Raw genomic sequence first — 16748 nt, forward strand, 5'->3', positions numbered from 1 at the left:
CAGCGAGAGCTGAGGGGACTGGACGCGGCACTGCGCCGTTCCCGGAAATGCATATTGCTCATCGACTAATCGGCATGCAGGCTAATACCAACCATAATAATAACCAGTCTAATACCAACCATAATACCACACTAACTAGGATGCTAGTCAAAGTTTTAATCCCCACGTAATCTGATTTACACTCACTGGCCATTTTAATAGGAACATTCATTCATTTTGTTATCCCATCAATTATAATCATGTGGCAGCAAAATGATGTTTTATCAAGAGCTCAAGAGATGTGTTTAGTGTTCACATCAAGCAGCAGTATCAGAGCGAGAAATGTGGTCTCTGACTTGTTGCTGCCTGGCTGGCTGGTTTGAATAATTCAGAAAATGCTGATCTGTTGGTATTTTCACACAAAACAGTCTCCTGAGTGCAAAAAAATACTAGTCTAGTGAGAAGCAGATCTGTGGATGGAAAGATATTGTCAGAAAAGAAGTCTACAGTAACTTAAAGAGGTCTCAGAGGTCTTCCCAGCCAAATCCTTCACTGTGACCTGATGACCCTCTTCACGGAATTAACATTTTTTTATTTTAAAATATATAATCAATACTATATTACCTTCCTAGGGTGCTGGGGGACCTGGAGCTTATTCCACTGGGCACAAGTTAGGGGACACACTGGACTGGACACTGCCAACCAAACTGTATGTAGCTAGGACAACTTTCTTTATGTTATGTTGTTTTATGTAGCACCAGGGTCCTCAAGAAACGTTGTTTCATTTTACTATGTACCGCGTCAGCTATATATGATTGAAATGACAATTAAGCTTCTTGACTTGACTTGACCTATCACAGAACAATTTTGCATACACACTTACACAATAAGGACAATGTAGAAATGCCAATTATCCTGAGACCAAGGGTGAAAACCCCTGAAGCATAGAGAGAACATGCAATCTCAGGGTGCAGACAGGACAAAGGCTGGAATTAAACCCCTAACCTCAAATGTGCTGACCACTAAGTCACTGTGTCCCCCTGGACCAGTATCCCAGTATCAAAAAAAATCTCAGGAGGTATCAAACACCATAAATTTGAACGTAAATTTTAACACTCTGATAAAGCAGAAAAACACATTCTAGGCAGATGGACCACAACAGCAGAATACCACATTGGGTATAATTTCTTTCAGCTGTCAGGAATCTGAGACTACAGTGTGCATAGGCTCACCAAACAAAAGAGCTGAAAACTGGAAAAAGAGCAAGTGACTGGCCAATTTTAGTGTAGCCTCAGATTCACATTCCTGGCTGACAGGAATGGAACAATGTGCTCGTCTTCTTAAATCACATTTGATGTTTGATGTGAATATTAAGTGAAGCTCTTGAACTGTATCTGCATGGCTTTAAGCATTACAGTGCTGCCATATGATTGGGTGATTGCATGAATGATCAGGTGTTCAGGAATTATCCACAACTCCTATTGTGTGCATTGTATTTACTTCTTGTCCTGTTGATTGCTGTTCATACTGTTCCCCATTTTGGCATCTCTGGAAAGTTGAGGAGTCTGTGTATTCTAGTAAAAATGTTTTTGTTCTAGTGAAAGATGAGAACTGAGTTCTAGCAAATGATGACGAGTGTGTGCAGTAGTTAAGGGTAAGGTGGGAAATAACTCACATGTACACAGGGAGAACATTGGAAACTTTACACAGACAGTAACCTGAGCTCTGAAACACTTCCCACTTGCTGCTTCACAGCTCACCAGTGTACCACCTTTTAATCATTGTGATACAGTTGCATAGTCTATCATGCAGCAACTATTCATATATGCATTCAGTATATCCTTTATGTATTTATTCATTTATACATTTACCACCTTTATTATTATACATTTTATTACTAATGCAAATGTGATTGAATGGGATTAGTGTGGTGTTTTTGGAGAGATTTTTGTTTCACTGCAGGGTTTATATGTGTATGTTTGTGTGTGTGTGTGTGTGAGAGAGAGAGAGAGAAACTGAGATTGCTTGGTGGTGTTCAAATCAACATGGTGTCACAAGCAGGTGTCTGAGGGGACAAAGGGAGTCACGATCTCTCTGTTTAGTAGCAAGAAACTATTTGGCTCCTCCTGGTGTTCTTGTGGCTCCCGGCACGAGAGTAATTAACCAATTAATAACATGTGATGCCAAAACATTTTGAGATTTAATGCAGAACAAAGAAGGAAATGTAAAAAAGAAATGTAAAAAAGGGAGGAGCAATGCTGCAAAACTGAAAAAAATAGATGAATGGATTTTATATTTTTATATATTAATATATTTTCCTTATAGTTTCTTATTTCTCAACCAGCCTAAAACTTTTGTGTTCTTTTTTTTTTGTGTGTAGCAGTGGGCTATATTTGTGCATTGCGCTCTGAAAGAGAAAATAGAGATAGATGTATCTGGCAATTGTGCTGTTCATTCCCAGAAGGAGTGGAACTAGGAGAACGCATCATCCCTGTGCTCATTTTACTCAATTATTTTTCAATAAAGCTCCGCCCTCTCACATATGGCAGCCGTCACCTCTCAGTCGTGTCTTGGTGTTTTGATATATTATTGGATCCCAGAATTTCTGTCTCACATTGTAAACCAGATGAAGGTTATACACACAGTGTGCAGGATAGAAATGATAATTTATATATATATATATATATATATACATATATATATATATATATACACATATATATATGTATGTATATGTTATGCATAATACATTTGCTGTATCTGTTATACAGAAGCATGTCAACAAACCCAATCGCAAGTATTGGAAATCATGCCTGCAATTTCTTTTAATGTTGATTGATTATAGTCTTTGTTTTTGTTCAAGAGAGTTATATTTAATTATAATATCCTTTAGTGAGATATTAAAAAATATATGTTAAGGAAATTATTTTCCAAACTAGACAGAACATTATTCACTAACTTGATCCATCATTTACCTCGCTAACATCATATTGTAAACTGTATGCAAGGACCGTACAGGAAAAAAAGCTCCTAATGTCATTGGTCTTGATGACCATAGTGTCCCAGGAGCATTGCGCTACAGACCTTGGTCTTGATTAGAGTCCTAATGATGCTCTGAAAGCATAGCTGAACCTAATATCCTGCATGTGGCCAGATATCCAGATGTGTGTTTACAGCATTAGTTAGGGTTGCACTGAAGATGGGGCTTAATTGATATGTCACAGGGCTTTCAAGCCTGAAAGCAGTGCTTCTAACGACTAATACAGAAAATGGTGACATGAAACTATGTGACATAGCACTGATCTTTAACATGTACATGTAGGAATAAGGGAATTCATATGAAAAAGATTTGTTTTACTGTATGAAAATGATATTCTAAAAACAGATATAAGACATGATGGAAGAGAAGTAATATTTAGCACTCCCACCTCACATCTCCAGGGTTACTGTTTGCTTTTTTTGTTGACATTTTTACTTTTATTGAATTTAGCAGATGTAGTTTTATAGAATTTAGACAATTTCCTCACACTAGTGCAAATAGGCTACAGTTTAAGAATGCCATAAGGCTAAACTCTGTTACACAAGAGGGTGTTTTTGCATGTTGTCTCTCTGGGTTCTCTAGTTTCTTCCCACTTCCAAAAACATGGAAGAAGTGAAATGGCAACACAAAAATTTCCCTGAATAGGCTCATGATCAATTCTCAGAGGTTCTTCTTCTTCTTCTTCTTCTTCTTCTTCTTCTTCTTCTTCTTCTTCTTGTATGCTGTAGAATTACAATTTCCTTTCACTGAAGCTACAGGACCTAAACATGTTCCAGCATGACAATGCCTCTGAGCACAAAGCAAGCTCCATGAAGACATGGTTTGCCTGGAAGAACTCGAGTTCCCAGCACACAGTCCTGACCTCAACAGTATTCAACACCTTAGAGATGAACTGAAACACTGACTGAAACACTGACTGCACCCCAGACCTTCTCACCCAATATCAGTGCCTGACCTCACTAATGCTCTTGTAGCTGAATGGACAGAAATTCCTACAGCCTCACTCTAAATTCTAGTGGAAAGCCTTCCTTGCCTTTATCTTATAAAGGCAAACTTAATCTGAAATGCATGCATGATGATCAGGTGACCAAAAACCTTTGGCCATGAAGTGTATTTTAGGACATTGGTGAAAGAAGAATCCTGAAAAATCAATAATTGTCTTATCAGTAAATATTATTCATATTAATCAATTCACAGTCATTCACAGATGTTAACCCATCAAAATGGCATGCTTTCAAAAAAAATGGGAGGAAACCGACAATCCAAAGAAAACCTTCATCTATACAGCAAGGATATGCAAAACTTTTTACAAGATCAAGATCCCGGAGCTGTGCAGTGTTTTTGCTACTCATTGCTTCATTGTGCTCCCCTGGGTTCATAAGTGGTGCGAGAAAACACATTTGTTTTCCACAAGTTTGTGTTCCAGATGTGATATGATTCACTGATATCATGTACTTACTGAAGCTTCCTGTTTGGAAGTAAGCACAAACGTGGGACTTATCTTACAGCTCCTACGTGACTTTCAGCATGTTTTCACTGACTTGTAGCAGACTATAGAGAGAAAAAAGAGTGTAAAGAAGAAAACAGATCCACAGAATCTCTAACATATCTATCTAACATGAAAAAGGTGAAAACTTCAAGCTCTGAAGATATTTTTAGGCCTTTTATAGAAACTTTTAAGGACACTGCATGGTTTTGATACTACTTCATTAAAATGTATTCTATACTGTTGCATCCAGTGTTTCTGGAATAGGTTTCAGATCCACTTGGACCCGGACCAGGATAAAGTGCTTGCTGATGATGAATGAATGAATGAATGAATGAATATTCTGTTTGGATATCAGGTTTCAATGCAGGGTTTTGAAGGGTCAAATTGTGAGAACTGAACTGTTACGTTTGAACGTTTTGCAATGCAATAGATCTGGCAAACCGGCTTATAGTGTTATTCTTAAGCTTCCTTCATATCCACTCTTTAGAAAGTGTTATATTTATCTGTTTGTTTTTTTTAAAAATCTATTTCCTTCTCTGTCCCAAAACCTCATCAATTTCTAACATATTGATGATGTACTGTAAATCAAGCATAAACAGCCACAGTGCCAGAAACAGCTCGAAGTATTTATTTATATAACACTTGCATAAAACAATCATAGTTCATCTCTAGCACTTGACGGGTTGCGCTGCAAATGCGTCATTGTCGGAACATTCACCACTCTGACCAGCTCTTCTGTCTGTTGTGCTTTAAGCTCTTCTATCTGTGTGATTTATTAAAGACGGTTCTATTCTTTACCGCCCTCATTAATCACTCTACAGGGATCTGGGCTGGCCGTGGAAGGGAGCAGTGCAGATGAAATCATTTGGGATGCTGTTAAGGTCACTAGCTGAGTAGTGAGTGTTTCTGCCGAGAACTGCGTAAAAACTGACTCATCCTGGGGGCATGCTCACTGCTCGATGCTTCAGCGAGCACTTTACTCAGAACCAATTTCGATCTCAGCCAATTTGTCAACATATTCCATCCCATAGTCCACGAGCTCCGTAATGCATAACTCGCTGGCATTTAGCAATTAACCATGCGAGATAATTCAATATAAAACCATCCTTTCTACAACAGGTGCATGCACATTCAAACACACTGATCTGTTGCATGTTTATGACTGTAATAATATTGATAAATTGACATGTATGAACAAATGTACTTGGATTAAGATTGATTAAGACCAGTCACAGTTTTATATTTTTATGTTGTTTAAAAAAAGAAGAAGCAAGCATTTCCTGTAGATGTTTGCTTTTCTGCATGTTGGAGTCATAACAAACTCTGGTTTAAGTCATCCTAACAGTGGAATAAATATGTTTCCCCACAGTTTGGCCCCTAATCTATTTAATGTCTTGAGTGATTTTGTTAGCGCTGTGATTGAGGACTGCATTGCAGCAGTCTGGTGTGAGCAAACCAGCCCAGAAGCACCCTAGAGCCTCGTTAAAACAGCTGCAACTTCACAGACTTCGATATCAACACAGTGATAGAAAATTGTGAGAAGATTTTATGAGTATGCCATATCATTTACAAATAATCTATAAATATTCACTTGTAGTTTCTATATCTTCCAATGGACTTAAGAGAGTGAAAATTGTAAAATTATGTTCTAATAATAGAAAACCCACACACACAAGCCACGTCACAACCTTACAGACCTTACAGGTTATTAGTGCTAATGTGTGAAAACCGTGTGTCCATTCTGTCAGATCTTGGTGAATGTTCAGGTGTCAGTTATTTGGTTCAATTTCCCTTCTATAGCTATAAAAAAAAAATCAGGCTGGAAATCTGTCCAGTTTAGCTAAAACAGTCTCAGGATGGTTAGCATAAAGCTACTATATCATAGTATAGTTTGTTAATCACTGATGTTAGTTTAAGAGTGTGATGTTCCTAATTCAATTCTTTATTACTGATATATACCTCTTACAAATGAAAGCAACTTGACAACAACCTGGATGTTGATCTATATCCCTAACGAAGAAGCCAAGGGTGACTATGGCTTCCTGAGAAGAAACCTTGGGAGGATCCAGACATAAAAACGAACACGTTGTCTTCTTTGTGAAACCAGATCATAGGATTAGATTGTAAATTATTACTGTATTTGTCGGAAGAAAACAGCACTATATCATGTGTTCAAATTATATGCACTGTTGAGTATTGTCATGTCTTATTATATTATCATATCAAGGAGTGATGAGATGAGCATAGTTCATGTTTATGACTAAAGGTAAAGTCTGGCATAGGCACAAGTCCACTGAAGCAAAAGATGTATATAGATCTATCTATCTATCTATCTATCTATCTATCTATCTATCTATCTATCTATCTATCTATCTATCTATCTATCTATCTATCTATCTATCTATCTATCTATCTATCTATCTATCCATCTACATACTACCTTGAGTAAATTTGCTTTATTAATTCTGAGATATATATTAGATGGTTACACTATATGGCCAGATCTTTGTGGACATATGCCTATCACATCCATATATGGGTCTTCTCTAAATGAGATGAGGCATAAAGAATGATCTAGATTGTCTTTGTATGCTGTAGCATTACAATTTCTCTTTACTGGAATTTACCGGCCCAAACATATTCCAGTATGACAATGTTCCTGTGCACAAAGCGAGTGCCATGAAGACACGGTGTGCCAAGTTTGGAGTTGAAGAACTCAAAATCCCTGACCTCAACCCCAGTGAACACCTTTGGCATGATTTGGAACACTGACTGCACACCAAACCTCCTCACCTAACACCAGTATCTCACTAATGCTCTTGTAGCAGAAAGATCACAAATCTCCACAGCCATGCCCAAAGATCTGGTGGAGTCTTCCCAGAACAGTAGAGGTTACTATAAATCTGGAAAGAGATGTTCAGAAAGTACATATGGGTGGGACGGTTTAGGTGTCTACAAACATTTGGTCATATAGTGTATCACCATTTAAACTTATATTATATATATAAAATTTACTGAGGAATCATTTTTAAAAATAAAAATTTATTGACAAATCACATGTATGTTCCCTTCCCTGTTACACTGAAAAACAGTGACACATTCTACAAATTGTATGATTACATACTGTCATGCATATGATTATATAATCCTGTCTGTTTTAGAGACTAATTTCTTCAAGTTTTACCTGATAAATGTGTGCATGTAAACTGTCACAGCGTCTATGTGATCATGGTGTGACAGTGTGTTCTTTACATGAGGAGTAATGGCTAACATAATGTCAATAGTGTTACTATCAATCGTTCTTCTTAGTACTTTTGTTGATAACAAGGTGAATAGTTTGAAGATATTTTCTAAATTCATGAATAATGTACATATTTTCTTTCTTGACTTTCAGAACAGTTTAAACTTGCCAAAGCTCAGCTTTTACAGCATGCTCAATGTGTTGTATGGGAATGGTGGATCATGTGGAAATGATTGTGTTTCACAGTTGCTGCAATATGGACAGCCATTGGACAGACTTACTGCAAACAGAATTTTCCACCTCAGAGACGAAAAACCGTGAAGGCAGTGAGGCAACAGAAACTCACTGTCATGTTTCTGCAACCATTTAGTAATTATATGTGCCTCATGACATCGTAAATTATGTCAGTTTAAATGGGGTAATCTGTATTAACGAAAGGAAGGAGTCAGTCAGCGATGAGGTTGAGAGACACTGTACTTCTTAGACATTCAGACATGCCCCAGACATGAAAAGTGGAATTCTGATTCATCCTTTCATTAGTCATCTTTTGATCTCAAACCCAAACAACTTCAGTGTATAGCAAAAACAAAAAATACTGACCTGCTGACCTCAATACTTTTGGAAGGACCTGTATAATTAAATCATGATGTAATTATGATGATGTATTTATCATGATGATGTATTTATTGATGTAATTATCATGATGTTTATGATGTAATTATGAACTAAAATAAAAAATAAATTATGAAATGTTCTGTGAAAATTCATTGGAATCACACTTAAATCAAGTAATAAGGGTCTATGGAACGGTTTGAGATGCATGCTGTAGTGTATTAAAGGTTAATATAAGAAGTAAAAATATATGTTATGGGATAATGAGTTTGATTTGAAGTATTACATTGTTATTAGCTTTTTTTAAAAGACAAATGTAAAAAAAAAAAAAAAAAAAGTGGAGCCACAGCGCCCCCTGTGTGATGTGGGGTTTCCTTGTGTATGTGCCAAGAGGTGCATTGTGTCTGTAAATAAATTTTTTAAATATTTTGATATATAAGCCAGCTTTAGTGCTTCCTCAGGGCATTGCTGGCTCAGTGGTAGGTTTCTTGCCTACCATGTGGAAGGCCTGGGTTTGATTCCCATGGGACCTGGATGCAGGTCCCAAGCCTGGATAAAATGGGAGGTTTGTGTCAGGAAGGGCATCTGGTGTAAAACCTGTGCCAAGTTGTTGTGTGGACCAGTTGGTCTGCTGTGGCAACCCCTGACACAGGGAGCAGCTGAAAGATCAACAACAACTTTAGTGCTTCCTCAAATTCCAGGTGGATCGGCCACAGCACATGCAGTGTAGTTTTTAAATTAAAACAAATGGTCAAGACACACATCGATAACCCATGAGCAGAAAAAACTAACCCAATAATAGAACCAGAGCAACCTAAAAGAACTCGACTCAGAAACATAAGCGATAATGCATGAGGAAGACTTTGCTAATGGCCTGTGAACAGTTTGTGGTTTATCTAGTGAGTTTTTAATGAGTTGCAGGTGGGAGTGCTCAGAACTCAGATGACCTTCAACATAGATACATAAATTGACTGGAAAACCTAGTTCGCTTGCTCCAGTGTTTCAGCTGGAGTGGGCATAGCTATCTACATGACACAGGGTAGGGTGATTTCAGGTATATTTCCATTAAAATTTGGACAGTTTCATTTAGAAGCATTTATTTTCTGGCCTGAAAAACAAAAATCTTCAATCAAATGCTTGCTAGAAATAATATAGTTTATTACTGTGACATCATATAAAGGGGTGTGGTCAGCATCGGAACAGAAGCTGACCCAGAAAATCAGGACAAGAATGTACAATTAGATTTTTTTTTTTTTAATTTATAACATTGTCATATGGCCATGTGAACAGCATATTCAGCATATTTATGATTCATGTATACACAAGGTGTATGACAGTACGACAGCAGAATAAATACAATGATTGTTCATATCATGCACATGTTTCAAGCATGTAATAATTTTCAAGATGAACCAGCATGCTTTGTTAATTTCCACCCATTCTGCTCATCTGCCAATTCCTAGCCACCAGCCAGCTCTCCCCTATCATACAACAAGCAACAACCAGGGAAATGTGATTAACATGTGTGTCCTCTGAAATATGTGAAACCAGCCAAGCAGATCTTCTCAAACTATTCCTCATCACAAGGCAGTGTAACACTCTCAGAAGAACATGTTATCCACCCTCTTCTGCTGACGTGAGCTCACAGATACCCATGATTGCACCACTTAGGAGCCTTATGTTCTATTTTAAGGGTATGTAAAAGTAGACCAAATTGTAGTAATAATAATTATTGATCACTGTATACAATGTGACCATTCATCCTATTATCTGATCAGTCAATCATGAGGCAGCAGTGCAATGCAAAAAAAAAACATACAGATGCAGATGAAGAGCTTCACTTAATGTTCATATCAAACATCTGAATGGGGAAAAAGTGTGATCTCTGTGAAGTTAATTGTGGCATGGGTGTTTGTGGCAAATGGGCTGGTTTAAGTTTTTTACATTAGAAACAGTTCTGTGGGTGGAAACACCTTGTTGGTCAGAGGAAAATGCCAAGTTTGGGCTACCTGGAGGGATATGGTAGCTCATAAAATCACTCTTCACAACTGTGGTGAGCAGAAAAGCATTTCAGCATGCATAAAACAGTAGCTCATCCACCTCAAGGTTTCTGAGATTTATTAATCACCAGGTTTGTAAAGAGTGACGATTTAAGTTACATCAACGGAGACTAGCAGTTTCTAAAATATTCACCCCAACCCTTAAGTCTGACACCAATCTCCATTCCATGTCAAATAGGTCTCATTCATCACTTTTTTTCTCATTCTGATGTTTGATGTAAAAATTAACTGAAGCTCTTGACTTGTATGTGCTTGAGTTTATGCATTGTGCAGCTGTCACATGATTGGCTGAATGGAACACTTGCATAAACGAGCAAGAGTACAGGCCATTTATATAGAAAAATAAAATGCATTACATTTTCCACAGTCTCATTCTTGAAAGTTCAACAGACCATACAATATAAAAGGTCACATTTGGCACAGACCCCCTTGATTTTATTGTGCAATATCAGTCTTCATATTGTTGAAACCCAATAAATATATTGTTCACAATAAAATAAGCTGTTCTAGAGAAAATACTGGATGCCTGTATAGACCATATGTTCAGTAATAAAGTCTCTGTATATGACCACAGCAGTGAAACAAAAAGAAATGTACAGTATTTGAGCAAAGGTCTCTTGACAGATTCAAGAATACCTTTAACATTCTCTTACTGGCTCAATAGACACCTCTCTAAAAAATTAAGACACAGTGTGCAAACACATGCATACCTGTACCTTCTAACAGAGAAGATGTTCTTATTCACTTTTTATTAAATCGCCAGAATAGGTGGTTAAACCCAGATATACTATGTTATACTAAAACATTAAATGTGCATAGAATCTACATGACACTAAGGTGAGCAAATGTAGTTATAAATCCCTTGTTTGTTTGTTTTTTTTAAATAAAGAAAGATATGAATGATATGTATGCACATATATACAGTATACAGTATATATATTCTATATAATGTCAGTCTGATTGAACGGGAAATTGGAAACCAATTCAAAAGTCAGAAAGTCATTATTATACAAATATGAGAAGTCTAGTGCGCTATAAAATCCTGCATACAGTAAAAGAAAAATCATACATGGTGTGTATTTATTTTTTATTTAGAGCATGTATAAAATCTCAAACAAAGTTGCCATGGGACCTTGCAATAAATTGCATTTCGTGAAATATATGTTCTGTCACGAAATGATTTTAGTATGAAAACACCTTATCCTAAGACCATCTGTAGCAATGAATCATGTTTAAAAAGACAAAATTACAATTAATTATACTTAATCTATCCACTAGTTCAGGCAGTAAAGAACCCCTTTTAGGCAAGTACCAAGAAATAATCATTTGGACTTAACCAGTTAATAGATGCAGTCCTTAGAAAGGGGGTTATTTATTTCTTTACTGGATAATTGAAGGTTTCCAAAAAGAAAAGGAAAAAAAAAAACACGACAACAACAAAAAATCATCTGCTTGGATGATAGGAACACTCTGTTGTAGGGTTGTACATACCGTATAATCTTTCTGGATTAGTGTAGTCCTCCATTCTTACTAAGCCGAGATGTCACGTGCACACATCACATTAGAATGAATCATACTAATCATGGCATTTAAAAAAAAGCGTCATTCTGTGCCTTAATTTCAGCACCGAACCAGTGACCAGCACATCAGTCTGGTGGGACTTCTCTGCTGACGTAGCAGCCCAGATCTGATTTGATTGTGTTTCTCATCTCATGAAAAACATTTCAGGCATATAAAACGAGGCGAGGTGGGTGAGGCTATTCAAAGAGACACCAGCCGCTGAGGGAAAGACGCCAGGAGTCTTTTACTGCTAACTTCTTTGAGATCAGAAAAATCACCTGTTTCAGCACCACGGTCAGCGCTCCAAGAGGGGCCACACGCTCATCCACAACAACCTGAGCACATGTGAGGACTTCCTTTCTTACTCTTACTTATTTACTTTCTGAGTAGCCTACTTATAGCTTCTTTTTTTTATTTAGAGCGTTTTTACCTGTTTAAATAGCAATCTTAATTATTTTTCCAATAACGAACTTATGAGTGTTTTTATTCTAAATGCATTGTCTGGCATATATTACTTCTAACGCTTCTACCAGAATGCATTTAACCTATAACAAGTATTTATAGCTTACTGATTTTTTCAGTAATATTTTTGAGGCTTTAAAAACTTTTCCCTGCTTCAACTTTAGGGATCCCGTGCCTAGAAAATGTCGCGCATCATTTGATTTTGTTCCTACGTGTTCTGCGTGCATCTGACAGAGCCAGGGATTATCCAACTGCTGGAGGGAAAAGAAAAAATAATATATATATATATATATGCTGCTTTTGTGCAGGTTTAAGGAGATGTTACATAGGAGTGCCTCTCAGCTGCTGTTCCTCGTAGTGATCTGCAGTGTCTTTTACACGCGGACTCTCAGTTTGCCGCTCGCCACCACACGGTAAGAGAGCACCTACTAAACAATGATCTTCATGCATTTTCACATCACTTTATGTTTTGTGGTATGTCGTTCTTGAACTTTCTTTTTTTTTTTGCATCACGGGAATCTGTACGGTCCACGGGAATGTGGATTCGTTATGCTTAATTAGTAACCGATAACTAGTAATTATCAGTTTGTGTAAATTTTGTGTAAAATGATAAAGTTGAGCGTCTAAATGTGCGATTTGGGATAAAATCACATCCAGAGTCTTTCTTGTGCATAACCTCCTCTGTCCTATATACTCAAAACAACATCTAGGGTTTAGGATAGGATTATAATGATGTGATGTGTTTATCAGTCGCTTTTGAGTTCGTGTTCTTTGCAACCCTTCTCATCGCTTTAAAATAAATAAATAAATAAAAATCTACACAGGTACAAAGTGACCCAGTGTTTCTGTATTAACCCATAACTCGTTGCCCATAATAATAATAATAAGAGGAAGAAGGAGAAGAAGAAGAAAAAAAACCGATTATTATTATTTTTTTTTAAATGTTAATAATAATAATAATAATAATAATAATAATAATAATAATAATAATAATAATAATAATAATAATAATATATTCTGATGTCTTAACACTGTTGAGAGTCTTCTGAATATCAATTTTGTTAACAAGTTTCTCCCTTACATGCAGAGCCACTCGACACGCAGACGGTCTGTTTACCAGCGGCTACAGCAAACTGCTGGGCCAACTGTCAGCCAGACGCTACCTGGAGTCTCTGATTGGCAAACGTGTCAGGTATTCTCACTAAGTCCAGCTTCCCAGTGCGCTTCCCTAGATCAGAACAGTAGGCTGCTTGACCATAGGCGTAGTGGTTCAGTCTTGTGGTGGCTGTTTTAACCTATGTGGATAGATCTCAGCCTTTTCCTGTCACTTCCAGTCATGCAAACTGTCTTACACAAAAAGTTTACACTTATTATATTGGGATAGTTAGTGATGAAATGCAATATAGTGTCTTGATTTAGTCCTGCCTATCTCCTTCTTCTTCTTCTTACTATTATACAAGTTATATTGTATATAATAAGTGTGTGTGTGTGTGTGTGTGTAGAGTTTAAGAACAGAAACAGAAAATTCATTAATAAATGCGTTGAAAGAAGACATGGACTGGCATAGTACAAGACCAGTATTAGTTTGAGCAATGAGTGATGATGTAATATGGTCTGATCGCAACAGATTTTGTAAATCAAAATTTTTTATAAGAATTCTGTAAGAATTATGAATGGGATATTCAGTATGAATACTAATAATGACAATAATGATATGAACATCATTTTGAAGAGTCATTAGTTGATGAGGACAATAAGCGACATCATGCTACTGGTTAACAGACATATAATCCAATTCAGTGGTTCTCAAAGGGTCAGGGAAATTTCATTACAGTCATTGCAACCTACAATTTAAAAAGTGTATTATATTTGTTATTGAGTTCTTGTAGTTATACAGTCATTTGAACTGAATAGGATGGGTTTAATCTGAACCTCATTGTCAAACTGGACCTAATGTGTTCTGCCAGTGGAAAGATCCCGTCCTTTTGCACTAAAGAATACCTAACATATTATTGTATGTAATTTAATAGTGAGCCTAATCTTTTTAATAGTTGCAGGGGGATTTTCCAGGTTGGGAAATGGATTGAGAACTCCCGATCTAGTTCATTTCTAGTAGAAAAGTGATAGTAACCAACAGGTGTCAGTTCATAAGAGGATAAACTTATTAAAAAAGAGAGTGTGGAGATGTTTGAACAGACTCCATTACACATTCACAGCAATTGTTTTTAACATTTTGGACAGTGTGTATTTGACCAGAAAAAAAGGAGCCTGGGCTTAGGTTTAGGATAACATCATGGAAAACAAATCATTGTAACCTGAGCAGCAAAATGTAACCTGCGTAATTCTTATTTAAGCAAAACTTACTCCCCTCTATAACATTTAAAAATCAGTTTAATACGTTCATATGTATGTTTACTGCAACTCAGTGTCTCACTCCATTTCAGTGATGATCTGGTGGAAGGACAGATGCCAGTGAAGCGTCACTCTGATGCGATTTTCACAGATAACTACAGCCGTTTCCGCAAGCAAATGGCTGTGAAAAAGTATCTGAACTCTGTCTTAACAGGAAAGCGGAGGTAGGTTTATCCATGATCAAGCTCTTCTGTTACAGAATATGTTACAGCCCTTAGTCACAGTCATGGGTTACATATGACTATATCATTATTGTTAAATGGGTTGCTTTTATGTATTGCTCATTCACCATATCATTTATGCCTTCAGCCTAGAAGATCCTGCCAGTGAGCAGGAGGATTCCACTGGAGGGGAAACCTCCTACCGGGAGAGCTATGATGACATAACTGTAGATGAGCTTCTCAATCATATACCACTGGTAAGTCACTGACAGATCAAGAGGAAAATATAGAAGCAATGAAGAAAAAGTAAACAGTAAAATTGAATGTGTTCATCTTCAGATTTTTGTCTGGTCAGTACATAAGGGTTAAATTGGGAATGCAATAAGTTTCCATGAATTTATGGTCGCTACCAGAGCTCAACTTTACTTGTTGTTTAGAGAAAGTGGAGAAACTTAAGCTCCTTGCTGCCTTTCCTCCAATTTAACCCTTGTTTGTACCTGTATTTTCTGTGTTTTCTCAACCATGATCATCCTTACTTTTTTTTTTTTTTTACTAAGTATGAGTGTGCCTCTAGTAAATAAGAATAATATATAAATAAGAAAGATTCACATAATCTCTGAAGAATCATGTGTTTGTGTGTTTGGGTGCGCATATGTCAGTCATCAGTTCTGCTCCAATTCTCTCTGTCTCTCTGTCTTTATCGCTGTCTGATTCCTTGCTGTTGTTCATCATATTAGGGCATTTGTGTAATCATCTCGAACATTCAATTATGAATGCTTGATTCTTTCTCATGTTTCTCTTCCCTTTCTTTGTTTTCTCTTCTTTCCTCTCTTGTTTTAGCCACTCTGAAGACCACTTGATAAGAAAACATGATTATCAGTGACTGTAATAGACATTCCATATACAGAGTCTAGTAAAGGGTAGCAGCATTTAATTTTGAAACAATGTTTCTCGACATTAAAATACGTAAAATTAAACGTTTACATTGTATATAATAAGTACACTTTAAGAGATGGTGACCTGGAAGGTGTATGTGTAATGAGTTTTGGCCCAGAAACAGACATGTTCCTTCTACATTCTCTGTAAGTAGTAGATCAATTAATAAATGCATTGAAATAAGTCATGGACTGGCATAGTACAATCAGAGAACAAGCATTTGGACCCGAAGACCACAAGCGGAGCATCAACTAGATCCCAGCAGTATTGTATTAGGTTGAAGAAATGAGCGATTATGTAATATGGTCTGATCTCAATGAATTTTGTAAATCAGAATAATTTTATAAGAATCTATTGCTGTTGCTTCTCTGTTGGTTCTCAAGAAAAGGGAATTTAAAGGGCTGGGAGGGATTTGGGGTATTGGAGAATCTTTATTTTTGCCATTCAATGATAATAAAACTTTGAAGAGCCATTCAAATATGGGCTGTGTGTATTGTTAGTGAATTTGGTTTAGACTCACTGGCTTTTAGTACATCATTTTGGCTATACCAAAAAATGAGTACCTCATGAGTTGACAAATGGCTATAGCATTGCCCATAAACCAGTAAATTAAATACATCATTAACCAACTCTAAGACTTTAGATAGATGCATGTTTTAGTGGATAAATTTCTAAATTCTTTGCCACTTGAGATGAATAAATAAAATCTAATAGAAAATACATACACACACCTACACATACACACACAAAATATACACACAGGTGATGAAAAATAGCTGGCATTGTTTTGTTCCCT

The 16748-nt window shown here is 36.7% G+C and overlaps 1 protein-coding gene across 1 annotated transcript; it reads left to right on the forward strand.

Moving 5' to 3' along the window:
- The first annotated feature begins 12114 nt into the window (after positions 1-12114).
- vip (vasoactive intestinal peptide) lies at positions 12115-16372 on the forward strand. Its single transcript, XM_058380254.1, has 6 exons — positions 12115-12326; positions 12752-12856; positions 13531-13635; positions 14888-15019; positions 15165-15273; positions 15857-16372. Coding segments are annotated over exons 1-6 (462 nt in total). The 5' UTR covers positions 12115-12324; the 3' UTR covers positions 15866-16372.
- Positions 16373-16748: the final 376 nt, after the last annotated feature.

Source organism: Hemibagrus wyckioides, linkage group LG03, assembly GCF_019097595.1.
Source record: "Hemibagrus wyckioides isolate EC202008001 linkage group LG03, SWU_Hwy_1.0, whole genome shotgun sequence".
NCBI lineage: Eukaryota > Metazoa > Chordata > Actinopteri > Siluriformes > Bagridae > Hemibagrus > Hemibagrus wyckioides.